This window comes from Myxocyprinus asiaticus, chromosome 15, assembly GCF_019703515.2.
Source record: "Myxocyprinus asiaticus isolate MX2 ecotype Aquarium Trade chromosome 15, UBuf_Myxa_2, whole genome shotgun sequence".
NCBI lineage: Eukaryota > Metazoa > Chordata > Actinopteri > Cypriniformes > Catostomidae > Myxocyprinus > Myxocyprinus asiaticus.
This window is the reverse complement of record NC_059358.1, coordinates 22,412,934-22,440,762: the sequence shown is the minus strand read 5'-3', so window position 1 is coordinate 22,440,762 and position 27,829 is coordinate 22,412,934. Positions and strand designations below refer to the sequence as shown.

At 37.8% G+C, this 27,829-nt stretch overlaps 1 protein-coding gene across 1 annotated transcript; it reads left to right on the top strand.

Annotated features, from left to right (window-relative positions):
• Positions 1 to 305: 305 nt before the first annotated feature.
• LOC127453011 (syntaxin-17-like) lies at positions 306 to 27,417 on the top strand. Its single transcript, XM_051718993.1, has 8 exons — positions 306 to 425; positions 984 to 1,176; positions 2,193 to 2,258; positions 11,673 to 11,886; positions 11,972 to 12,081; positions 12,667 to 12,717; positions 23,900 to 23,986; positions 25,304 to 27,417. Exons 2-8 carry the CDS (start codon positions 1,054 to 1,056, stop codon positions 25,547 to 25,549), a joined length of 897 nt encoding a protein of 298 aa, XP_051574953.1. The 5' UTR covers positions 306 to 425; positions 984 to 1,053; the 3' UTR covers positions 25,550 to 27,417.
• Positions 27,418 to 27,829: the final 412 nt, after the last annotated feature.

Sequence of the window (27,829 nt, the reverse complement as noted above, 5' to 3'; positions counted from 1 at the left end):
CTCTTCTTTGGTGTTCCAAGAAGAAGAAAAATATAAAAGGGTTTCAAAAGAAATTAGGGTATGATGACAGAATTTTAATTTTTGGGTAAACTATCCCTTTAACACAGCGAAAATTATGTAACTCACAATAGGTATTCATAGCACACTCAGGTAAAACTGCCTGAAGTTGTATTTTCAAAGTCATATGATTCAGTTCAATTCTTTAATCAATATCTTATCAGTTTGTGAAATAAAGAAGCCATCTACAGTACTCTTCGGCAAGCACGTTCACTCTTTACAAACAGTTTTAGATCCGCACAGTCGGACACATTTTAGCGTTGCACACAGCTGAAAGCGAAACCATTGTTTACACACACAAAGTTGGTCAGCGACAGAAATCACCGATAGTACGTGATCGATCTCTGTTTACTGTTTGCTCCGCACAGGTAAGAAAGAAAGTAGTCAGGTACTTCAAACTGTCGAATAATTTTTGTGAGAGTTTAGTTAGCTAGTTGAACTGATGCAGATGTGTGTTTTTTTTAATCTTATGGTTTTATAAGAGTTATTACTAATTGTTTGTTAAAATATATAGTGTCATTTTAAATATGGGAATGTGAACACAATGTTTGCCGTGTTGTCAGCTAACACTGACAGTTAAATGACCTCGCCGAACATTTTGCATATTGTTGTTGACATCTGAAAATTGCAGTTTAGGAAAAGTAACATGTTAATTCTATGTTTTGGACATATATTGAGACATATATTTGGTGTCTAGGATTATTATGGATATGGTAAGCATTCAGTGCCACATATTAAAGTAGCATAGTATTACTATCTTATCCCACCACAGTACCATTGCACCGCCACAGTACTTTTTTTAAGGTTAGTCTTTAGTCAACATTTCCCAACAAGGAATTACATAATAAGACACTCCACCCCCCTGACTGTTGTTATCTTCATGGATACAGTATAGTTATATTATATTTTCTCTTACTCTCCTTTAGAGCAAGACTATAAATTAATGGATGTTTTAAGCCTGTGACCTTATAAGAGAGGTCAGAAGTGACGGTCATAATGGCTGATGAAGCTGGAAAGCTGCCACTTAGGCGCCTGGAACCCCCCATTCAGAAATTCATTAAAGTGGCAATCCCCACTGACCTGGAGAGGCTTCATCATCACCAGCACAACATAGAAAAGGTATATACACACACACACACACACACACACACACACGTGCAGACTAGAGCAGTGACAACAAAGCGCAGCACATGGGCATCACACCCAAAACATGACCAACATAGGCCATGTGTCTCTGACCCCGTTTACACCTGCTATTAAAATGTATTTTGGGTGATCCGATCACAAGTGGTCAGCACTAAATATAGGTCTAAACGGGGTCTAAAATGCTTTGTGATCGGATCACAAAAACCACATACGGCAGTAGTCAAAAACACATGTGACCACATCTCGTTTGAGGTGTAAACACTAATCTGTCCTGGACAGCAGTGAAGTGCCACCCCTCACCTGTCACTCAACCCCTGTGATAAAGGAAGGGTTTAAACTTTCTTGGTTATGAGTGGCTTTAAAAGGAAATAAACATGCGATCGGAAAATGTGAAAAAGCGGAAACATACACAAGCACGAGAACTTCACGGATCTTCTGTGTGTCTGATATCAACATGCAGCGACACAGATGACAAGCACGCACATCTGAATCTACTTAATACAGGTACTCTACTAAAACAACTGATAATTTAGAATAAATTTCAAGTACATGTGGGAGAAACAGTGCGGCGTCTTTGCACTTTGTCTTTTCTTAAATTTTTGCAGTTTATTATCATACAGTAACTCAATGACATAGTGATTGATGTATGTCGTCACCTCTTTAAAATCCGAAAACAAGTGGTCACAGGAGACGCATTTAAGCGACCAGGTGTAAACAGCGATGTGTCTCGTCTGAACACATGATCGGAGCACCCGAGAAGCATCTTAATACCAGTTGTAAATGGGGTCTCTTTGTCTCTCATTCAGTCAGCCAGTTTTAGGAATACATAATAGGATAACAGTGTGTTGTGGCAGGCTCCTGCACAGCCACGAAAACAGATGATCAAAATCACATTGTGAATCACCAGCCTGTGATCACAAAGAGAGTTTATTAAATGTCTATAAGCAGTTATAGCTGTGAAATTAATTAACTGAACTTTCTTATTGTAGTTTCAGAGAAGCAGACAGTGGGACAAATTGCACCAAGAGCACATTAACTCCAGCCGCACTGTCCAGGTACAACACATATTTTGAACACAATATGGCACAGTTGTACAGCAGTATACAGCCCAGGAGGATCTGGTTATGCACCATACATAGATTTTTTATTACAAATAAATATTAATTTGTGTAGTTTTATTTCATGGACAATGTCTTTTTGTATTATTGTTGTTTTTGTTGATTTTCTTAAGGCAGTGATGATGACCAGAATGATTGCCTCAGTCACCAATCACTCTCATTGTATGGAAAAAAAGTTGCAATAATAGTGAATGGTGACTGAGACAAACATACTGCTTAACATCACTTACTGTATTCCACAGATGAAAGAATGTCTCACAGGTTTGAAACAACATGAGGGCGAGTAAATGACAGAATGTTAAAGGGATAGTTCACCTAAAAATGAAAATCTCTCATCATTTACTGACCTCATGCCATCCCTGATATGCAGTAAAGTGCACAGGCCTTAGCAGGGACAGGGGCGGAAGGATTAAAAAGGGCACATATTTATTTATTTATTTATTTTTAAATGAGTAGTAATTATAAATACGTAACTAATTTCTTTGCTTTTTGAGTATTTAACTATTTTCTTGTATATACAGTATATATTGTACATAATTTTTCCATTTTTCCTTTATCACAAATAATGGCCTTTTCTGTTATATTTCTCACAAAAAGCACTATGGAAATAGTTGTTTATTTATTTATTTTCAGACATGGTCTGTGATAACCACATGCTTTTGACACGTGTCATAGTAAAACCATGGTATTTTTTAAAGTAACTTGGAGTATCATGACAGTATTATGAAATATGAACATGATCAGTCATTCAGTACCATGGCATTACCCTGTTAACGTAGTGCACGGTGCGAAGGCGGGATGAGAAAGTGTGAGCGTGAGGCGATCGTCTGTGTTCCGCGAATGCTACAGGGTCTTGAATAATGTATAACCTATGAGTAAGGGCAGCTGGTGGAGTTTCTGGTGCCCCCCTAGGGTATGATGGTGCCCCCTAGGGAGTTGGTGCCCTACGCAGACTGCATAATATGCATAGAGGGAGCTGCGGTACTGTGGTAGCCTAATGGTATTTTTCTGAAAGTGATTAGTCTAATGGCTTATTGGTTTCAACAAAACCAAACTGGCTTTGGCTGAACCTGACAGCTCCTTCAGTTTATGTCAATATTCTATATAAGACAAATTTAATTTATATCACTGAAAGCGACGCGACTGCTCCCATTATAATAAATAAATCTGTCTACACTAGTGGTATGTGATGTCAGAAATAAGGTAGCAATTGAGTATTATTCTTTTGATGAACTTACAATACAATACATGGAGTGGACTTTTTATCTGACCTGTTACTCATCTGAGGTAATGGCACATCGATGTTCCGGGGTGAATTCAGAACTGCATTTTTTGCTTCCTTGAAGGACACTCCTGCGGGAGGGGATGCCACTCGAAATCTCGTTTAAAACAGAAGTGAGAAAATGAATCTTTTCTCAGAGGGCCCATCCACAAGACTGTTAGCGAAGGGTACATTCATACAGTAATGCCATGTTTCCTTCAGAGTACCCACTTCAAGGGCTCTGCAGTTCGGAGTGAGTATAGAGCATTGGGAGGATCACTTGCGATTGGAATTCGCCCTCAATCTGCTGTAGCATGCGCTCTTAAAGGCACCTCTTCTTCATTTTCTTTAATACGCCTTTAATTTACAAAGAAGTCTCATAATAACACATTATTACTGTTATTGTGAGATTATGACGAGATTTAAAAAAATGTTATTGAACTATTTTAGTATTTTTTTTTCTTTTATTTTGGGATTGTCTCCCCTATTTGGAATGCCCAATTCCCAATGTGCTCTCTAAGTCCTCGTGGTGGCATAGTGACTCTCCTCAATCCGGGTGGCGGAGGACGAATCTCAGTTGCCTCCACGTCTGAGACCGTCAATCCGCGCATCTTATCACATTGCTTGTTGCACGTGTTACCGCGGAGACCTAGCACATGTGGAGGCTTCACGCTACTCTCTGCAGCATCCACACACAACTCACCACGCGCCCTACCGAGAGCGAGAACCACACATTATAGCAACCGGGCCAATTTGGTTGCTTAGGAGACCTAGCTGGAGTCAATGTTTAAGTCCTTTTTTACTATCAATCTCCACCTTTGACCAGCCCCAACCAGTAGGTGGCTGAATGTGAAAGTGAAAGTCACTTTCAAACCAGAATGTGGAAGTGAAAGTGTAGATTTTCAGTAAAAAAAGGACTTAAATATTGATCTGTTTCTCACCCACACCTATCATATCGCTCCAGAAGATATGGATTTAACCACTGGAGCCTATGGATTACTTTTATAATGCCTTTATGTCCTTTTGGACCTTCAAAGTTGTGGTCACCATTCACTTGTATTGTGAGGACCATTGTGAGATATTCTTTTAAAAATCTTTGTTTGTGTTCTGCAGAAAAAGAATGTCATACACATCTGAGATGGCATGAGGGTAAGTAAATGATGAGAGAATTTTCATTTTTGGGTGAACTATCCCTTTAAGGTCTCGCAGTAATAGCTCTTTAAAGTCCCCGTGTTAAAGTTCCTTGAAAAGCACATCTTACTTTACACTGTTGACATATTTCCTACTGAAACATGAAGTTGGGGCTGGACTCGTGCCATTTTTTAACTAGCCAATAAGTGCAGTCATACATACAGACACACACACACATTCCTCTGTCCACCGTGCTGCTGTTAGAGAGTGAAACTGTACAGAAACTGAGCGATCTCAACTTAGTTCAGCCACTTTTTCCACTGAATTGAGATCTGAACAGTGATCAAACTGACCCTGTTACCAACAAAAACAGTGCATAGCGGACTTCACTAATGACGAGGCAGGAGCTGTTATGCAAGTCATGAAGATGAATCAGAAACAAGCGAATAAAACATTACAACATATCAATGTTTTGAATCACACTACACTAAATAGAGCAAAGAACACTTACTCGTGATGTACATCCCAAGAAACCACTGAAAAACGGTTGCATTAAATATAAACTCCAGACACTTTCATCGAGTCTAACTCCCATGAGCGTGTCCAATCAGAAGTGATAGTCCCTATGCCCTATTCCCTTAAAAGACAATTACCCTCCACTCTGAGGGCTTCAGGGGGCTGAAAGGTGATAACAGTCAGTCACAACTCACTTCTACAGTGATTATTATTGGAAATTCTGTTTGGGAAGACCCCACAACAAGGATTGTGCTCTCTTTGAAGTGCCCTGCGAAGGAACCATCAGCGCAGGTGAAAACACAGCCATGTGTGGTGAGCAGTATAATGGGGCAGGTGCCTTCTCATTCTAGAAAGCATTTGATTGGACATAGTTTCTCTAGTACAGTTTGACGTCATGATTTGACTGTGTCTTTCTAGCCGGAAGAGTGAGACTGCATAATTTAAATGCTTATATCTTCTGAAAATGAATTTTGTCAACCTTTAGAAGTACACTGGCATATAGATGACCCTAAAGCTAATAGATATAAACTAAAAACAGCAAAACTTTCATTTTGATTTCACAGGGTCTTTAAGAACAATAGAAAAACTATGCAATAAAGAACAGTCATGTGACAACAAGTCTACATCAGGTTCAATTCGGGTTACAATGAAAAAGAAGAAAGTTTTCTGTGCATTCACAAAATTATTTGGTAAAATTATCTCCTAACATGTCTTCTTCCTCTTCTGATATTGCTGTGAGATGCTGTGTGTTTATTAAATAGTGTTTGTCTCAGGTCTCTGGTGTAATGCATGGTTAGTGTACGTGTGATGTCTTTTCTCTCTGTAATGGCCAGACAAGCATGTAACCTCTGTGTTAATGTCTCTGAGAGTGTGTCCAGGGCTCTTGTGGGATAGTCCTTAGAGTGTGTTATGTGCCTTTTGTGTGTATGACCTTAGCACCCAGGTTTCGTCCCCCCCAGAGATGCCAGAGAGCATTCCTGTGTCCACCACTGCAGAGAGAGTGTGAGAGCCTTTAAGTGTTTCTGTGTCTGTGAGATGTGGATGACTGACAATAGACAGAAACAAGGCAGACATTGTTAAAGTAGCTCCCTGGGGACAGAGAGAGGGAGAGAGAGAGAGAGAGAGAGAGAGAGAGAGAGAGAGAGAGAGAGAGTGAGAGTGAAAGAAGAACAACCCTTAAGATTGCACTCATCACACACCTGCTGATGGGAGTTTGGGTGTAGGGAGGACAGGAAGAGAGAGTAGTGTGTTGACCCAGATTGAGATTCGTTTTCACTGTCTTTGTGGTCTTTAGAGCCAGCCGGTATCAGAATTAAAAACAAACTGCATACATAAGTGATGTTTGGATTAATGCATAGGGATGGGAATCGTGAGGAATTAAATGTTCTGTCTCCGAGTCCACTTCCTGGTTCTTAAATGATTAAAATTTATTGTTTCCATAAGTGGTCCTATGAACTATATACTTTTTTAAATGTATATATATTTTTATAAATAAAGCTAAGTTTAGTTGCACACTGTTATGGACAACCAGGCAGTAATTACACTGATTTAAGTCTCACCAGCCTGAAGTACACAGTTACCGGTTCTTTTTGAGTTCAGTGAAGAACCACTCTAACTGATTCAGTTAGTGAGTCGTTAGACTGATTCAAACCATTCTCACCGTCTTTTTGACCAATTCAAGAACCGGCTCAGAGTCATTCATTCATGTTCACATGTGTATTTATTTATATATCTATATATATAGATATATATATTTTGATTATTAAGCGGCACCTCACTTAATCATCACATTTAATTTAGACTGCAAGCTCACTCAGTTAAAACTTTATTTCTTTTGCCGCCATGCTGAATAACAGAGTGTTTTAATTCAGTACTCAGTCTACATCAACAGCTGAATGCTGAAGAACTGTTAATTGAACCTGACATCATGGAAATCATTGGGTTTTAGTGTTTTTTTTAAAAAAAGATTTTTATTAAACTGGTTTTGTTTTTCGGTTCTCAAGTTTATTAATACAGCATATTGCTCTCTGTGTGTGTGTGAATCAGTTAGAAGGGATGATCCTGAACATGATTATTTAGAGTGTGGAATGAGTGCAGGAGAGCGGAACACTTTGATTGGCCTGTGGTTAACTTTTGACCTCTGTTCAATGCTTATGAATTGATCTACAATCCCTGATAGAGGTCTGCTACCTGACCAGAGTCAGGTTTTGGGGCAGGTTTGGGGCAATGTTTTATATATAACTTTGGGTCTGCGTCATTGTACACAAATGCACTCCCTCATGTGGGAGCCAGAGCTTATTAAGATGTTAGTAATGAATGAAATAAGGGATCTACTAGGTAAGGTGCAAAACTACATATGTTCAAAATAGACTAGTCAGTGAGTCACCTGAGTGACTAGTTGACTGATTGGTCTTTATGAAGCCCAGAATAATCAGGCTGGTTATGGGTTCACCTGACCCTGATCAGACATGTTTCTTAGAAGACATCCACACAGGATGTGTCAACTAGTTCCATCACTGAATAAAATCAAAATATAAGAAAATAAATGATAAATATTTGATATAAATGAAACTAAATATTATAAATAAATAAAAGTATAAATATAATATTAATAAAAACTTGAATTAAAGGTGCACTCAGTATTTTTTTCCCCATTAAATAAATTTATTCCTAAAGAAATGAATTGTAATTTGTATTTTGAAACGTGTATAAAATCATGACCACTCACATGAGATGAGGACTCTAGTCATATCAATAACCTTATAAAAGCTGTTTTATTCTACATGGGGCAGGGGCGCCCTCATGGGGACTGCTATTTAGAATCACATGACCAGCTCAATACTACTCACTTAATCTCAGTAACTGTCTTTTTTTTGGACACTTTCACTCTTGGATTAAATTAATTGTGAAAATTGAATTTCTACAATGGCATCTGTAACTGAAAACTATTGATTTTGAACGATGATGCATCCACACCACTAGGTGTCACTATAAGTCCAAGATGACACAAACAAAAAGTTACTGAGTGCACCTTTAAAGATATATATATATATATATATATATATATATATATATATATATATTATATATTATATATATATATAGCTTTAAAGATATCTGGAAAAAATTAAGAGAACACTGCAAAATTATCAGTTTCTCTGGATTTACTATTTATAGGTATGTGTTTGAGTAAAATGAACATTTTATAAAGTACTGACAACATTTCTCCCAAATTCCAAATAAATCGGTGATGATCTGGGGGTGCTTCAGCAAGGCTGGATCGGGCAGATTCGGCTTTGTGAAGAGCTCATGAATCAAGCCACGTACAAGGTTATCCTGGAAGAAAACTTGCTTCCTTCTGCTCTGATAATGTTCCTCAACTCAGAGGATTGTTTTTTCCAGCAGGACAATGCTCCATGCCACACAGCCAGTTCAATCAAGGTGTGGATGGAGGACCACCGGATCAAGACCCTGTCATGGCTAGCCCAATCTACAGACCTGAACCCCATTGAAAACCTCTGTAATGTGATCAAGAGGCAGATGGATGGCCACAAGCCATCAAACTAAGCCGAGCTGCTTGAATTTTTGCGCCAGAAGTGGCATGAAGTCACCCAACAGCAATGTTTGACCTGTCATCTTGATTGACCTGGCTGTGTGGCATGGAGCATTGTCCTGCTGGTAGAGAGCTTGCCAAGACGTATGAAAGCTGTGATTGAAAATCAGGGTTATTCCACCAAATATTGAGTTCTGAACTCTTCCTAAATTGTGTTGTTTAATAATGAATATGAACTTGTATTTTTTGTTTAGTTTTTTTTGTTTCATTATTCAAGGTCTGAAAATCTTTTTTTGTTATTTTGACCAGTTGTAATTTTCTGCAAATAAATGCTCTAAATGACAATATTTTTATTTGGAACTTAGGAGAAATGTTGTCAGTATTTTATAGAATAAAATAAAAATGTTCAATCCAGAGAAACTTGTAATTTTGCAGTGGTCTCTTCATTTTTCCAGAGCTATATATATATATATATATATATATATATATATATATATACACACACACACACACACACTATATGTAATATTAAATATTGTAAATAAATAAATGAAAAAAATCTAAAACTAACCTTACTTGTCAATTAGTCGGTTGTTGCACATCTATTTGACTAGTCGACCATCGTGACCCATCCCTAAAATCTATGTTAGGTCTGCTTGCTTGTAGGAAAGAAAAAAGCAATTTTTTTTTAAAGCGATTTAAGGTTTGGTCAGGTTTGATCCCTGCGTATCAACAGGGGGAAGGTGTTAGATTGTGTTCAGTGACCATGTTTACATGCACTTAAAGGAATAGTTCACCCAAAAATGAACATTTGCTGATAATGTACTCAACCTCAGGTCATCCAAGATGTATCTGAGTTTCTTTCTTCATCAAAAGAGAATCTAAGACTTTTAGGATTTCATTTCAGGCCTCCTCCTTTAAACAATGCAAGTGAATGTGCTCCATTTTTTGACGGTCCAAAATGCATATTTAGGGTGCATCAAAATAGTCGACTTCAGTCGACAAATAAAGGTCTTCTGAACCCAAATGATTGATTATTTTTAGAAACAAAACAATACTTATATACTTTTTAACTACAAATGTTCACTTCCGTACATCTCTTGTGATGTGCGCTCATGAGAGGGATTATGTAAGCTCGTTGGTAAGGTCACACGTCACATTGAGGAGGAGTCAGGAAGCGTGTCATTGTTTACATTGTTTTTTTATTATTATTATTTGGAAATTATTTTTTATTTTATTTATATTGTTTTGAAATTGTTTTGGACTGTTTTGGTTTGTGAACGGCACAGTTTCTCTTGTAAACAATGACGTGCTTCCTGACTCCTCCTCCACGTGACGCGTGACCTTACCAACGAGCTTACATCATCCCTCTCATAAGCGCACATCACAAGAGATGTACGGAAGCGAACATTTGTAGTTAAAAAGTATATAGGTATTGTTTTGTTTAAAAAAAATAATCAGTCATTTGGGTTCAGAAGACCTTTATTTGTCGACTGGAGTCGACTATTTTGAAGCACCCTAAATAGGCATTTTGGACTGTCAAAAAATGGAGGACATTCACTTGCATTGTTTAGAGGAGGAAGCCTGAAATGAAATCCTAAAAGTCTTAAATTCTGTTCTGATGAAGAAAGAAACTCAGATACATCTTGGATGGCCTGAGGGTGAGTAAATTATCAGCAAATTTTCACTTTTGGGTGAACTAATCCTTTAAGAAAACGGTTTATTCCAGTGTTTTAGCAGAAAGCGGTGCTCTGAAACGTCATGTAAACAAGAACGCTGATTTTCTTACACCGTTTAAGGCAGAGGTCGGGAACCTATGGCTCGCGAGCCACAAGTGGCTCTTTGTTAAAAATCAAGTGGCTCGCTGGGTGTCTCACCATTCACCAACAAATGATCGTTTAAAACTTTCTAGAGATCATTTTCCTGCAGAATGCGTGGGTGCGATTGCAAAGCTTGAAGTCAATTACACTGTTTTGATTTCCTTTCTCCCGAATTTGTCGTACAGCCTACTCCTGGTGAAAAAGGTTTGAAATGAACACCCGCCAAATAAGGATTTTTCATGCAGAGTATTTTGCTGATGTACCAGCCACTGTGGAAGGCGACCTGTAAGACTCCTCGGAGTGATATATTACAAGAAATTAGTCACAAAGACTCATGTAAACACATAAGCGGCGTTCTGATGGGTGTTCGAAGAGTGCGCGTGTGTGGAACAGACCAGCATAACAAACGTCATAGGATGGAGACCAACAACATGTCAACACAGTGGAAAGAATTCAACATTTCTGGGAGTACAGTGGGAAAATCACATACACTATATTTTATACCCATTTATACACACGAATGTAAAATATCGACTGTCCCAAATGTCTGCATATATGTGCTCATACAATGGGGGAATCCCAGAGTTTTATGTAAGAGGGAATCCTCTCTTACATAAAATAATGCATCGCAATTCAGCTGCAGGTCGTGATAGTAAGTTAAGGAAACAAACACAGCAACAACTCTGGAATATCTGGAAATAAAGCGAATCAACAGAGAGTAAAATAGTGAAGTCTTCCTTGGATGCCATGTGTTATTTACACAAGCATCATGGGAAAATTACGTTGCTGTGGAGAAAGCTGCTTATTGAACGAGGCGCATGTATATGGGAGTAAAGAGAACGCCGCTTATACAGTACATGTAAATGGGAACGCTGTTTTCTCACAACAACCCACTTTCTTGCAAAAAGCCATTTTCTGGTGTCCATGTAACCGTGGTCAGTGTTTGTTGTTGCTCATGTGAACCAGTCATGATCTGTATAAAGACTGCATAGAGCTGCTAAATTAAACTATGGATCCACTTATCACAAAGGATTGTTATAACCGCTTTCTTTCATTTTGCCTTCCTGTAGCAGTTGCGATCTAACCTGCGGGAGATGGAGAAGTTATGTTGGCTCGTACGCAGCACTGATGCTGCAGCTCTGGAGAAACTTGTTCAGCCAATCAGAGAGCAAGCCTCATCTGCAATTCAAGAGTTCCTTAGGATTCACTCAGATGCTGTCAATAGGCCCTGCTTCCAGGAAACTGCCAGCACAGACTTACACACAGCCTCAGATACATCACACAGTATGTGTTTCTGATGTGTTTCTGGTGTGAAGATGACCAAGATGTGGGTTTTTAATAGCATTTTCGCTTTCATGTGCTGGGTTAGGTGATGGCGATAGAGGTGTCCCTGGTTCCCCTGTCACTCAAATACAGCTGCTTCTGCCTGAAATCTCTCCAGAACAGAACGCTGCAGAATCCTGGGATTCTTTAGCAGAGGTAACACACACAAACATTTCCAAAACATAAATACATTTAAATATAAAGAAGCACATATTTCTTGGGGCTTTATTACAGAAAACACCTATCTTAAAGTTATTTTTTACTCAAAAATGACAATTCTGAAAATTTACTCACCGTCATGTTGTCCAACCCCATATTACTTTCTACCGTGAAATGCAAAGGGAGATGGTAGGCAGAATGTAAACTAAGTCAAGTCAAGTTTATTTGTATAGTGCTTTTCACAACACATTGTTTTAAAGCAGCTATACAGAAAGAAAAAAACCTCTGTCTTCATTTACTTTCATTGTATAGAAATGAGGTGCAAAGAAAGTCAGTGGTGACTAAGGCTAACATTCTGCCTAATATCTCCTTTTTGTGTTCCATGAGAGAAAGACAGTCATGAGTGTGAGTGAGCAATAACAGAATTTAAGTTAAAAAAGTTCAAGTTAGGATCACTATAGCCAGAAAGATAACAGCTAAGATGGTATTCTACAGTATGGATGTTTCTTTAATATGGCCCCTGGAATTTACTCAGACTTTAAGTGTCTAATTGTGTGCGATTTTTGTGGGATGTTTGTTTAGGACATGCTGGAGTTGAATGGTTTAGTGAACGAGTTCTCCACCATTGTTCATGTAAGTACCTGTGATGTATACACATCTGTGGAAAGGATTCACTGTTTGTTTTTTGGAGAGAAAGAAGGGATAGTCAGAGAAAGAGAGTTTCAAGTATTTATAGTGTGTGTGTGTGTGTGTGTGTGTGTGTGTGTGTGTGTGTGTGCACGCGTGTGTGTGCGAGTGCGTGTGTGCATGTGAGAATGTGTGTATGTGCATGCATGTGTGTGTTTGGATGTTGATAAAGGGTGGTGACCAAAACCCTTTGGTTTGGCAGAGCTGTCAGACAAATGGCTTTGTCTCCTGAGAGCCAACAAGGTGGTATTGATCCCATCAGAATGTGTGTATGTGTGTGATTGAAAAGACATCCAGAGATTGGTGAAAATCTGTCAGCCATGTGCTTACCAGTCAGGATTAATGAGAATCCACGCCATCTAACAGCCATTATTAAAATTGCAGTTGGACACTTGGTGGAGGATAGGGAGAAATCATGTGCATTCTGTCAACCTGTGACAGGCAGACATTGTTCTTGTCCAGTCTGTCTCTGAAGAATTAAGTTAATTAGGAGAGATTATGCTGAATAAAGAAACAACACTGTTTTGGTTGATCACAGATAGGATGTCAGACTTCTGTCTTAAATCTGTGTTTAAAGGGGCATATCATGGATGACAGGATTTTCTTGCTCCTTTGAAAAAGAGTTTGATGTATTGTGTAGACATACTCTAATGTTCACAATGCAAAGTTTAATCCCTAAACTGCAAAAAATTGGTCATTCAGAAATTGTCATGGTTATGATGTCACAACTAGTGTTGGGGTAATGTGTGCTACATTATCAGATACATTTTGGAAGTAACAAGTAATGTCAAGTCATTTTTATCTGTATAGTGCTTTTCACAACTCACATCGTTTCAAAGCAGCTTTACAGTAAATCATGCATTAACAGAAAATGAAACGGTAATATCTATAAAGTCTTAGTCATCATTGTGTAGTTTGATTAAATATGATTGTAAATTGTGTATAAAAATAAATAATTGAATAATTAAATTATAATTGTATTTAGGAACCCAGTGAGCAAGCCGAAGGCGACTGTGGCAAGGAACACAAAACTCCATAAGATGTTGGTTAATGGAGAAAAATAACCTTGGGGGCCAGTTCCCCTCTGGCTAACCAGCATGAATATAATGCCAATATTAGTTATTTATGTGCAGTGCAAGTCATGGTTTAAAATTAGTAAACTAATTAAGTGTTAAGGGCCAGTGTTTAACAAAGATTTTGTATGAATTGTAAGATTAATGACTAATATCTTTGAAGTTCATCCTGGATTAACTGCAGAAGTTCACATAGATGCATTGTCCTTTGTTAGTTGGCTGATGAAGGCTTTTGTTGGCAATTAATTGATAGTCTATGTCAGTGGTTCCCAACCCTGTTCCTCGAGGCCCTCCAACACTACACATTTAGGATATCTCCCTAATCAAACACACCTGATTCAACTCATCAGCTCATTAGTGGAGACTCCAAGACCTGAATTGGGTGTGTCAGAAAAGGGAGATATACAAAAATTACAGTGTTGGAGGGGGGCCTCCAGGAACAGGGTTGGGAACCACTGGTCTATGTATTCCATATGTGAAGTCCATCATTAGACCAAGGTAATGCAGGCAGAGATCAGTGAGGTGCATCACAGTTCAACTGGCAGTACATTTCGGTGAGGTCTATCCTAAGTGCATGGTTCAGGCAGTGGCATATGAAGTATCCCATGTCTTATGGTTGGAGTTGGCACCAGTTCATCCCCTCAAGTCCATCTTAATAGACTGAAGTGATGTCTGGCTGGAACCAGCTGCATTTAGTCATCATCACTTACAGACACATAGCAGTGGAGTCCAACACCAAGCATGAACGGAGCTATATCTGGACGGCTCTGGTAAACTCGGGATATGAATCCTGAGGTTGAGACAGGAAAACAGATTGAACAATATTAGCATTGCGTAGATTAGCGTAGAGTTATAGATCATGATAAATGTTTTTGGTTCCGGCAGACCTAACTAAAGCAGCCTAATTGTGAGTTGATGCATAAATTAGGTGTATGCCTTGGCTAAATAGATGAGTCTTTAGTTTAGACTTTAACTGAGTGAGTGTGTTTGCATTCTGAACAGTGTTAGGGAGACTATTCCATAGTTTAGGAGCCAAATAGGAAAAGGACCCACCTCCTTTTGATATACTAGGAACTATTAACAGGCCAGAATTTTGCGATCGTTATGAACGTGATGGAATATAGCGTGGTAAAAGGTCATTTACGGTTGAAGTCAGAAGTTTACATACACCTTAGCCAAACACATTTAAACTCAGTTTTTCACAATTCCTGACATTTAATCATAGAAAACATTCCCTTTCTTAGGTCAGTTAAGATCACTATTTTAAGAAATTTACAAACAATTAGTTAGTATTGGTAGCATTGCCTTTAAATTGTTTAACTTGGGTCAAACATTTTGGATAACCTTCCACAAGCTTCTCACAATAAGTTGCTGGAATTTTGGCTAATTCCTCCTGACAGAACTGGTGTAACTGAGTCAGGTTTGTTGGCCTCCTTGCATGCACACGCTTTTTCAGTTCTGCCCACAAATTTTCTGTCGGATTGAGGTCAGAGCTTTGTGATGGCCACTCCAATACCTTGACTGTGTTGTCCTTAAGCCATTTTGCCACAAATTTGGAGGTATGCTTGGGGTCATTGTCCATTTGGAAGACCCATTTGCAACCAAGCTTTAACTTCATGGCTTATGTCATAAAATGTTGCTTCAATATATCCACATAATTTTCCTTCCTCATGATGCCATCTATTTTGTGAAGTGCACCAGTCCCTCCTGCAGCAAAGCACCCCAACAACATGATGCTGCCACCCCCATGCTTCACAGTTGGGATGGTGTTCTTCGGCTTGCAAGACTCACTTTTTTTCCTCCAAACATAATGATGGTCATTATGGCCAAAAAGTAAATTTTTTGTTTCATCAGACCAGAGGAAATTTCTTTCCAAAAAGTAAGATCTTTGTCCCTATGTGCACTTGCAAACTGTAGTCTACTTTTTTATGGTGGTTTTGGAGCAGTGGCTTATTCCTTGCTGAGCAGCCTTTCAGGTTTCAGGTCAATATAGGACTTGTTTTTACTGTGGATATAGATACTTGTCTACCTGTTTCCTCCAGCATCTTCACAAGCTCCTTTGCTGTTGTTCTGGGTTTGATTTGCACTTTTCGCACCAAACTACGTTCATCTCTAGGAGTCAGAATGCTTCTCCTTCCTGAGTAGTATGATGGCTGCGTGGTCCCATGGTGTTTATACTTGCGTACAATTTTTTGTACAGATGAACATGGTACCTTCAGGCATTTGGAAATTGCTTCCAAGGATGAACCAGACTTGTGGAGGCCCACAGTTTTTTTTCTGAGGTCTTGGCTGATTTCTTTAGATTTTCCCATGATGTCAAGGAAAGAGGCACTGAGTTTGAAGGTAGGCCTTAAAATACATCCACAGATACACCTCCAATTCAGTATACCTCCTATCAGAAGCTAATTGTCTAAAGGCTTGATATATTTTTTTGGAATTTTCCAAGCTGCTTAAAGGCACAGTAAACTTAGTGTATGTAGTTAACTTAGTGTACTGACCCACTGGAATTGTGATATAGTCGATTAAAAGTGAAACAATCTGTTTGTAATTTTTTATTCTTTTCTTTTCTTTTTTGGAAAAATTACTTGGGTCATGCACAAAATAGATGTCTTAAATGACTTGCCAAAACTATAGTTTGCTAATATTAAGTCTGTGGATTGGTTACAAAATGAGTTTTAATGGCTTCAACCTAAGTTTATGTAAACCTCTGACTTCAACTGTAAGTACGGTGGTGCTGGACCATTACATAGTTAACAAAATTGTAAAATTAATAAGAAATTTAACAGGTAGCCAATGTAACGATGATAAAGTGGGGCTAATATGATCATATTTCTTGGTTCTAGTCAGCACTCTGGCTGCCACATTTTGAACCAATTGAAGTTTATTTATTGAACTTGCTGGACATCCTCCCAGTAATGCATTTCAATAATCTAGTCTTGAGGTCATGAATGCATGAATTAGTTTTTTGGATTCAGCAACAGAGCGCATGTGTCGTAACTTAGCAATATTTCTGAGGTGGAAGAATGCTGTTCTATAAACATTGGAAATTTGATTTTCAAAGGAAAGATTGGTATCAAATATAACACCTAATTTCTTCGCGGTAGAAGACGGTGTAACGGTACATCAGTTGAGAGTCAAATTATATTTTAGTGTCTTATTTTTAGAGGTTTTTGGTCCAATAATTAGTACCATCCAATATTTGATTTCAATGATACACTCTGCTAATTTGGAGAATTGTGACATTTCATCAGGTTTTAAAGAAATATAAAATTGGGTATCGTCGGCAAATCATTGGAAACTTATTCCACGATTGCTGATAATATCTCCCAAGGGAAGCATATATAAGGAGAAAAGCAGAAGCCCTAAACTGATCCCTGTGGCAATCCATACTTTTGTTTGATTTGACAATTTCTCGTTTACGCAGACAAAGTGGTAGCGGTTTGCTAAATAGGACCTAAACCATGCTAATGCAACTCCACAAATGCCAACATAATTCTCAAGCCAATTTAAGAGAATGTCGTGATCTATGGTGTCAAAGGCAGCACTAATATCTAAAAGCACTGGAAGAGAAATGCAGCCGCGATCAGATGATAAGAGCAAGTCATTTGTAACTCTGATAAGTGCAGTCTCTGTACTGTGATGGGGCCTAAATCCTGACTGAAATTGTTCATATATACTATTTCTCTGTAGAAATGAACATAGTTGGGAGGACACTACCTTTTCTAGTATTTTCGACATAAACAGGAGATTTAAAATCAGTCTGTAATTAGTCAGTTCTCCAGGATCAAGCTGTGGCTTCTTAATAAGCGGTTTGATAACTGCCATTTTAAAGTTTCTTGGGATATGTCCTATGGATAGCGAGGAGTTAATAATATTAAGAAGAGGTTCTGAGATTACACAGAATATCTCTTTTAAGAGCTTAGTTGGTATTGGATCTAATATACATGTTGTGGCTTTTGATGTTTCTAAACGTTTTGTTAGCTCTTCAAGACCTATGACAGTGAAGGATTGAAGTTGCTTGTGAAAAGAATTATGAGACACTGTTTTCTGAGATACTGTGACAGACAGTTTTATTTCTTATGATTTAAATATTACCAGTAAAGAAATTCATGAAGTCATTACTATTGTGCTGTGACAGAATATCTGCCTTAGTCAAGGCTTTATTCCTAACCAATTTAGCCACAGTACTGAAAAAACACCTAGGATTGTTGTGGTTATTTTCTATAAGTTTGCAAAAATATGCTGACCTGGCAGCTTTTAGTGTCTGTCTGTAGCTATTTGTAGCATTATGAATTCAAAAGACTTAAACTTATATCCTGTCTTCTGAGTAACACCAAAAACTTTACTGTAAATTGCAGTAAAAATGTTTTTGTTATTTTCAAGTTTTACCTTAATCCAATTTTTTCAAAATGATTTTGTGAAGGGTTTGTGTTTGGTAGTTTGGGGAACAGACACAGTCTCTATGTGATACAGTCTGTATGTGTTGTAGTTTATTTGACCTGTGTGATGTCTCAAGACAGCTTGCAGACATTCGGATTAGCTAGTTTTTCTGCTTTTTGACCTGGGCCCCAGTTAGTCAAATACTATCACTATTAAGACTATGAGCCAAATTACTAGAGAGGAGAGCGGCACCTTCCGAGGTCTACCCAGAAAACTCTTCCAATTGTCTATAAATCCTATGCTATTCTCCAGACAACACTCAGACATCCAGCTATTCAGTGACAATAATCTACTATAAACCTCATCACCACAACAAGCAGGGAGGGGGCCAGAGCATATTACATTATCTGACAAAGTTTTTCAAGTTCACACACCTCTTTAACATTATATCTAGTGATCTCCGAGTGGCGAAGCCGGACATTGTTTGTGCCGACATGAAAACAATTTTAGAAAATCTACGTTTAGCATTAGCCAGCACTTGTAAATTTGATCTGATGTCAGACGCCCAAGCCCCTGAAATGCATTTAACAATAGTGGCTGGAGTCTCTATTTCCACATTCCATACAATAGAATCTCCTATAACAAGGGCGCATTCAACATGATTGAGTGGGGAGAGTCGATTAGAAACCCTAACAGGAACGGGAGAGTGGTGTCGCTTTGCTGAGCGAGTATGCCGCCGAGATGTCACACAAACGCCCTGCTGCAGGGGTTCTAAAGCGGAACCAAAGTGTGTGTGTTGTTCGCTGTTCTACCCACATTCGAAACAGTATCTACCGGCTTCTCTTTCTCACTGACCTTCACTGGCGTTTGGATGCGTGTTTCTAACTCATTAAACTTCTCTGTCAGCCTGACTAATTCCTTACATTTATCACATATAAATCCCTCACTGCTGACAGAAGAAGCTATAGTAAACATGTGGCATGCAATGCCGGAAGCAATAACATGAGCAGATGCCATGACTTACCGCAATTGTTTGTTGCTGTTGTTGTCATGGTTGTTCTTGAGCGGCGAGGGTTTGAGATCGATATGAATCCCTCACGCAATTGTTTGCTGTTGTTATGGAGGTTCCTGATCAGCAGATGTTTGAGATTGATGCATTAATCCATGTGAAACACAAAGGAGAAAACGAATGCATGCAGTCGAAATGCGAGATGTAGACAAGTGGAAAAAAGAAAAGAAAAAAGAAAGAAAATGGGTGCGTGCGGTAATATACTTGCAGTTGAAATAGTAGAAAAGTGGAAAAAAAAAACAATGAACGCAGTAAAATGGCAAAGGATAAAATGATGAACGTAGAGGAATAAGCAATGCTAAGCAGGCTAGCAAGCCACAAACAAACAGACATCGTGCATCGTGCCAGCAGCAACCGGAACAGGAAACAGGAAGCTGTTTAGGGCTAATGTGTTCATTTTGAATTTGCACTAAAATGACTGATTCACATTTTCAAAAAAGTAACATTCACTTCTCTCTTTGGTTAATTTAATGACCAATACAATAACATAGTCATGCCTATGCAGTAAAACTAGATTGCTTCCATTATAATTGATGAAGCAGTCTACACTGCGAATAGTGTAACTTCTATACTGGGGTATATTTGTTGCTTTCCAACTATGTCAGGAGAACAAACACCCTAACACTGCAGACCGAGCATAACACTTATATTTTTGACAAGGAGAGTGGCAGCTAATGACGGTAAGAATAATTAATTGGCTGGCACTGAGAGAATGACAGAAAGAAAGATGTAAAAGTTACTAATGTGTTTCCATTAGGGCTGTGAAATTTAATGTGTTAATTTCTGCAATTAATAGTTGACTGTTTAATGCGTTAAAAACATTACGCAATTAATGCAGCATCCAGTTTTTCACTTCCTGAAACTTCACTCATGTTTTTCCCCACTTCCTGTGGTTAAAATTGGCTTATAGAAATTTCCAAGGAGGTACATGCTCAACTCCACTGCGCATCCTAGCACAGAAATTGATTGTGTGGAGCAGTACACGCTTATTCATTAAGCGCAACTCATGTCCTGGGCCGGGCATGGTGAGCCAGGTGTGGGAGAGATTTTGGAGTTTATCTTGCCAATAAAGCTTGATATATATTGAATCTGCCCATTTGATCCTATAATTAAAAAGTCAACTGAAAAAAGGCCAAAAGGTTTTGTCCAACTTTTAATTATGCATGTCAACTGATTTTATGGCATGTATACATTTAATTGTATTAAAGATTTATACCTGTAAAAAATTTGTCTAATTCAACTCTGTCCTCAAAAAACTGAATATTTAAACGTACAGTACATATTAAAAATAAAATGACAAACCAATTTCTTGCAAGTTCTTTAAGACAATTTATAAAGTAAACAATAAACTTATTTATGCTTTGATTTTAATGGTTGTTTTTAATGTACCATGTACCATGGTTAATCGTAATTAATCATAGAAAACCATGCGATTAATTAGTTAAAATATTTAATTGATTCAAGTTTCCAAAAAAAGTTATAAAGTAGCATAGTTAGTAATGTAACATACCCTAGATGAGTAATGTAGTAATGTAATGTTAATGTAATTTACTTTTTTTTTATTTTTTATTTTTTATTTTTTATTTTTTATTTTTTTAGGAAAAACAAAATAATGTAATGCATTATTTTAAAAGTAACGTTCCCCATAACAGGTCACAACAACATCAGTATGAATGTCTTAAATGTCCAGTTTACTGAAAATGAAAAAACTTCTTGTGCAAAAATCCTTGACTAAAAGTGGCTCTAAAAAACACTACAACATAATAAATAAATACAAATAAATAATAAACACTGCAAAATTTCCCCTTTCAAAATCTGTGTTTTGAGACGTTTTTTTAATTCATTATATGAATTGTTTCACTAACCATCTACAAGCCTTTATTCAGGGCCACAAAAGCGTAATGTTGTTAACAGTTGTTCATGGCTATCTCTAATCACTTCACACCCTGTTAGGCAGTGATGATGAACTTTGGATGGTGGTAAGTATGATACGTTAATAGCAAGCCTTATTAGCGCTTCCCTCTCTATAGAGGACACTCTTAGGGCACAAAGTATACTTCATTCCCTTAACACTAAGCCAAAGATATTCTCCTGAGCATCCATGCAGCTTGTGAGCAGACGGTTACGATTACCGTCTGCTCCTGAGGGGAGGGAGGGAACTAGAGAGACATCAATAGCTTTTGAATCCAGCAATTAGTGGGGTTTTAAAATAGTGTGTTTACAGTTATGTGTTATGGTGTGTATGGATGACTTATAATGCTTATAGGTGTTTAGCTTGTTGGCTTATCCTTCTACTTGACTTTCTTTCTTTCGTGATAGACAAATTAAGAAATTAGGTAGAATATTAGCCTCAGTCACCATTCACTTTCATTGCATCTTTAATCCATAAAATGAAAGTGAATGGAGGCTGAATTAAATTTTTTGGAGGAACCATTCCTTTGTCACTCAAAAAAGCAATGCAAAAACAGATATATATATATTTTTTAAAGCAACACACTAACACACACACTGACACAGGGGCAGGTGCCAAGCTCATGTAACTCTGTACCGGAGAGTAAAAGCAGATTTTTCCAGCAGTCTCTATTGTGTGTGTGTGTGTGTGTAGTGATTACTTAGAGCTCACACTGATTTAGACAGAGAGACAGCTGCCACTCTTTGAATATTTCATAAGTTTCCGACAGACCACCCAGTTACCCCCGACAACCAGCCCCCGACTCCCTCAAAACAAGCAGCTCTACCCCCTCCATCTCACCCTTCTGCCCCAGCACACAGCAGAGCGCCACTAAAACCCCCAGATACCCTCCACCAAGATTACTGAGCATGTCTTTGTTGACTTTATACTTTTCATGAGGTGTTTGTGTATTTGTTGGGATATGCTCTTGAATGCCATATTTAATCCTTGGAAGTATTCGGACACTTAAGCCACACTTAAACATGTATTAATGTCTTTACATTATATAACAAAATATCAAAACCAGTGACATTTAAGGAAATACTACACACTTTTCAAGCAAAACATTAAAAAACAAGAGAAAAGTTTCAAATAATATTATAATGTAGTTTGTCACATTAACTATGGGCTTGTTCCACTACCGTTTGACAACCACAAAGTTTCAAAATACTTCTTGTCTTCATTTTGAACCATATATCTTTTGTTTTTATAAATCTTTGGCTGAACTTGATTTAATCATGGACAGTGGTTCCACTTGTTTGAAATAAGTTTTCTTAAATTAAAATTACCGTGTAAATTCAACCAAAATGCTTCAGTTAGAGGGAACCTTTACTCAAGAAAACCCCCAAAATTTTAAATGTCAAAACAACTCAAATTAAACTCTTTTATTGATATGCAAGTAGGAAATGTTGGCATGCTAAATACATGCTGGTGGAAAGCACTACTGAGCTTAGTGACCACAACTTGGTCACTATGCAGCAATAGCTCAATCGATAAAACAATATGTAGAAAACCCAAAAATGTTTAGTCCTTATCCTAGGCTCAATCTCCCACAACTACAACATACAAGAAATTCACCTAAATCTCAACATAACAAAACATTAAATATTAACAAGTCTCCCTCTTAATATTGATCTTGAACAAAGACACATAAAAAACACTTAATTTTAACATTTACTCTCCCTGTCGAGTCTCATGCAATGCGTGCTGGTAAATAGAAATCCTCCGCCCAATTTTATGTAAACCAACCAAAAAAGAACACAAATCTGACAAGACACTTTTTTTGTTGAATCAGCACAGTTAATTTAAGTAATAAAGACATTGAAGGATTGAGTAAAACTGAAGATAGTGAAAGCATATTTTAATGCTGTTCAAAATGAAAACAAAAATTATTGTGAGACTTTGTGGTCGTCAAATGTTGTTTATAGTTAATTTGTTGAACTACACCTGTTGTTACTCAGGCACCTGTGTGAACTTGAGAGGAGCTGACTTCGTAGATCCACTAAAAATCATCTTGAGACCAGTTGGTTTAAAGTTGTCTCTTTGTATTGTATTGAATGCAATAGCATTCAGACATTTTTTCCAAATACTTTTTGGGGGTCACTGTATGTGCAGTTGACAGTAATGTTGTGTGGTGTTGTGTGAAAATCCATAATTATTATGCAGTTTTTGTTTTTTTTATCTTATAATACCGGTAATTGAGAGACTACATTGAATATTTGTACTTTTAATAATTCATTTGTCACACTGTAGGAGTGCATAAGATATCTACAAATGGTCATTACAAAATAGTGAAAAACCTAAAACGAATGGTGACCTAATTGTGTGAACGTGACACTGACAACACTTTGGTCATATGTTCGATTCCCAGTAAATGCACTAACTGATCAAATGTATACATTAAATGCACAGTTAATCACTTAGATAAAAGCATCTGACAAAAGAATAAATGTACATTTATACATAACTTTTAACCTAAAATCTTACTGTCGAAATCAAAAGCTTGTGCCCATGTTATTTGTCAACTATAATGTTGATGATTATATATTAACACATTAAAGCACATTTGTTTTTGTTTCACGTACAATCACTTGTTTCAAAGATTATGGAGCTTGTGTGTGTGGACTACATGTAACGTGTGTCTCTCTGTCTTAGGCTCAGCAGGAGAAGATTGACAGCATTGAGGCGAACGTTAGCATAGCAGCCGCTAATGTGGAGGAAGGGACCCAGAGCCTGGGGAAGGTAAGGGAAGAGGGGACACTCCTGCTAGGGGATCGATTCCACTCTACCCCCCTGCTTCACTCGGCCTACCCCGCCATCAGCCCATTGATCCACGTCAGAGTGCAAGGAAACCACAATTAAGAAAGAGGGAGAGAGTAGTGGCGATGGTGGCGGAAGGCATGGAGCGGGGAGAGATCGATCTGTGTTGGTCGGCCCCTCACGAGGAGTTGATGTGTGTGTGAGTGTGCGAGTGCACAGAAGTCTAAAGAGTGCAAAAGAGAGTCTATAAACAGTATTTGAGTCCCTGCTGTGCGTTCGATACATATACACACACAAACACACACTACAGAGTGCCAAATTTTAACAGGAAAAAAGCAAGGGAAGGGTTAAACATGAAGGCAGGGAGTATGGGCTGTGTGTGTTTGCGTGTGAACGGGCGTTTGTATGCGTTTCATCGACCGAGTCTCAATTGAAATGTTTCTCTTTTTGGAGTTGAGACTTAATGCAGTTCTATTGAGCATTTTGTCTGATGCCCATGTAGGAAGTGGACCCACCTCTGTGACTGCTCAAAAGGACAGGAGGAGGTCAACACACACACACACACACACACACACACACACACACATTGCTAACGACATATATGTTCTTCTAAGTGCCTTACACACATATTACTTAAAGTTCTGGCTCAGGTGTATCCGAACTGCATAAGGAACAGATTTACTTTCTCAGTTTTTTCTCTCTCTATCTCACTTTGAGCGTAATTAACTGCTCTGTTAACCCTGCCTTGTGAAGATGATTAGATGAGAGAGAGCAAGAACATACAAAAGAGAGAAGGAGAGATGAGAAGAGAGGAAAGGTGGCATTTGATGGATGACCCTGCCTTGAAGTTTACATATCTTAACAGAAAATTAAAATTGTGCGCGCGTGCTGGGGGGCTCATCTCCTTGCTCTAATTAAAGAATCATCTGGCTAAAGGAGTTTCTCTTTATACCTGATATCAATTAATTTACCAGGATGGTTTGATCTGCAAACGTCAAATTTAAATCAGCTTTTGCTGATTAAAATTGTGTGTATTTGCATGCATCTGTGCATATGTTCCTGTTTGGCTGAAAACTGAACTTGAAAGACTTCAAAAATTGTTTGGTTATCAGAAAAACAGCACATGAAAAGTGTGTTGGTTCAAACAGCGTTTGACATGAGGCATTGATGCCTGCTAAATGACTGCATTTTTCACCTGTTCAGCGCTTTCATGCACATCGCATGCATATTCTATAAATCATGTGACGGTTTGTGATGGTCCCGCCAAGATTTTTCATCTCGTGCTTTCTCTGTCCGCAGGTGACCCATTCGAAGCTGGCAGTTTTGCCGGTAGCAGCTGCTGTTGTAGGGGGAGTGCTGGGAGGGCCGCTGGGACTGTTAGCGGGGTTCAAAGTGGCAGGGGTGGCTGCCGCCGTTGGGGGTGGAATACTTGGTTTTGCCGGGGGCAACCTGATCCAACGAAAAAGGAAAGAAAGAATTGAGCTTCAGCTACAACATCTTAACAGCAACAACAACAGTAAGAATGATCACAAACATACTCAATAATACACACGCACAAAAGCACATTTGTTTTTGTAGACCGAAAACAGAGGAGTTGCAGGCCATGAGACGGCGGAGTCGGCGACCCACACACTTTCTGAAAAAGCACCATTCGCTCAACATACAAACATAAACCAAAAACATTACAACCACAGTTGCAGAGTAACTCCTACACACAATGCAAACATGCAAATTTGTGGCAGCATGCTACACCAAGTGGACTTGCTTGTTGTTCCTTATATTAAACTGCCTTAAATCATCTACCATCTCTATGCCAACGCTAAGAAGGCCTTATTCCACCATCTGATCCATTGGCAAACAGATGTATTTTACTGTTGTAGCAGTAATGTGACTGATTATAAGTGTTGTTAAAGGGGTGAATTTTGATATTTATTGAATAGAGGATTTCCAGAGATAAATGATTGTAACTTTTAAAAGGTGATGTGACCCTGTTAAGCAAGGTTATGTACAGCATAAATGGTAACTGGTAACTGTTATTGTACAATTTCAATCATAAACATTTAAACTACATCTATTCTGTATTGTAACAATGATGGATTTCTGTTTAAATTTGTTAATGGGTTATGATTAGTTAGAAATGAAATGTTAATGCAATGTAAACTATAATGTAGTCGCATTATGATGTAGCACAACACAAATTTGTTATTGGAGGCAAGGTGCAGCCTGAAAAGCCCATTCATTTCTATACAAAATGAAATTCTCTAATTGTAACATCTAGTCTCCATAGTCGTTGGAGCTCATTGTGCCCAGTCCATGGTGAATGAAGAAAAGAAATGAAATAATTTTCCAATAATTATTTTGCCTTAATCACTATTTTTATATTTTGATATATAACATATTTCAGATATCTGATAATGTCTCTGGCTGCTTCAAATATTTTCATTGTGTTATAACACTTTATCACTATAAGCCATTGTAATGGATAATCAGTATACAAATGAACTGATTTGTTTCATAATTATTTATATACCATTATAAATCTATAGCAATGCTTATAACTTGTGACCTTCATACAGGCATTCATTAACAGTAGTTAACAACTTTAGTTAACATTAACTATAATGAACAATACTTTTAAAGCACTGATTAATCTTGATTAATGTTATATTTTTTAACATACTGTATATTAATACATTTTTAAAATTAAAAGTTTATCAGTAGTTAATGCATTATGAGCGAACAATAAACAATAGCATTTCCATAAATGAACATTAACCAAGATGAATAAATGCTGTAAAAATATATTGTTAGTTCATGATACCTAATGCCTTTACTAATGTTAACAAATAGAACCTTATAGTAAAGTCATAATATATTATGATTGCACCTTCAAAAAAGAATTGGCCTTTTGGGTTTTGTCAGAGTGCTCATGGCAGAAATACAGATGAAACTCATAAATTATGTTTCATGTATGATCTCGAATGATCTTTTTTTAGAAACTCGTATATCGTAAACTACATTTACAGTATGTGTGATTAAGATATTAATAATTGATACAGCGCAGGTGTAGATAAAGTATCCATGTAAATTGGGTTTGCTCTTGTCCAGGCTGCTCATGTATTTCATGTCTTTCTCTGTACTGCTACTCGTGGGATCAGAAAACGGGTGATAGATTTTGGTGAGGTTTCCCTGTAAGGCTTTGAAAACAGAGGCATCTGAGAGGCAAATCTAATACTGAAATCAATGCACTGTGAGACCTCCTTCAGCACAAACAACATTTGAATGTTATTTGATTAAAGTCCTGAAGGACTGGCAGGAAAGCTGAACAATAACCTTTTGTGCTTTATCGATCCTTATTTTAGTTTCAATTGTCAAAAACAGAAAAATAAAAACACATATTGTATGTTGTCAAACTGTGGTTCACTAAAGTCCTTCTGCATTTTCTGTGTGCATGGTACTGCTTCATCAAAATTGTATTTTGACATGTTTCATGGTAGTCCCACAATCTCTGTCGTGATCAACATGTACAAAAGAAGTCAAAAAAATTATCTGCGTGTTCTATTAAAGGGATGGTTCACTCAAAAATAAAATTCTGTCATCATTTACTCACCCTCCATTTGACTTTCTTTTTTTCCACACAATGAATGTGAATAGTGACCGAGGCTAGCATTATGGTAACTTTTGTAATAAATGATGACAGAATTTTCATTTTTGGGTGAATTATCCCTTTAATGTTCGTTAAAAGGTCAAAAACCCGCAGTTATTTAAAAACAACTTTAAATCTGATTGTTTTTATCCTTTGATGCCTCACTTTGACCTGCCCCC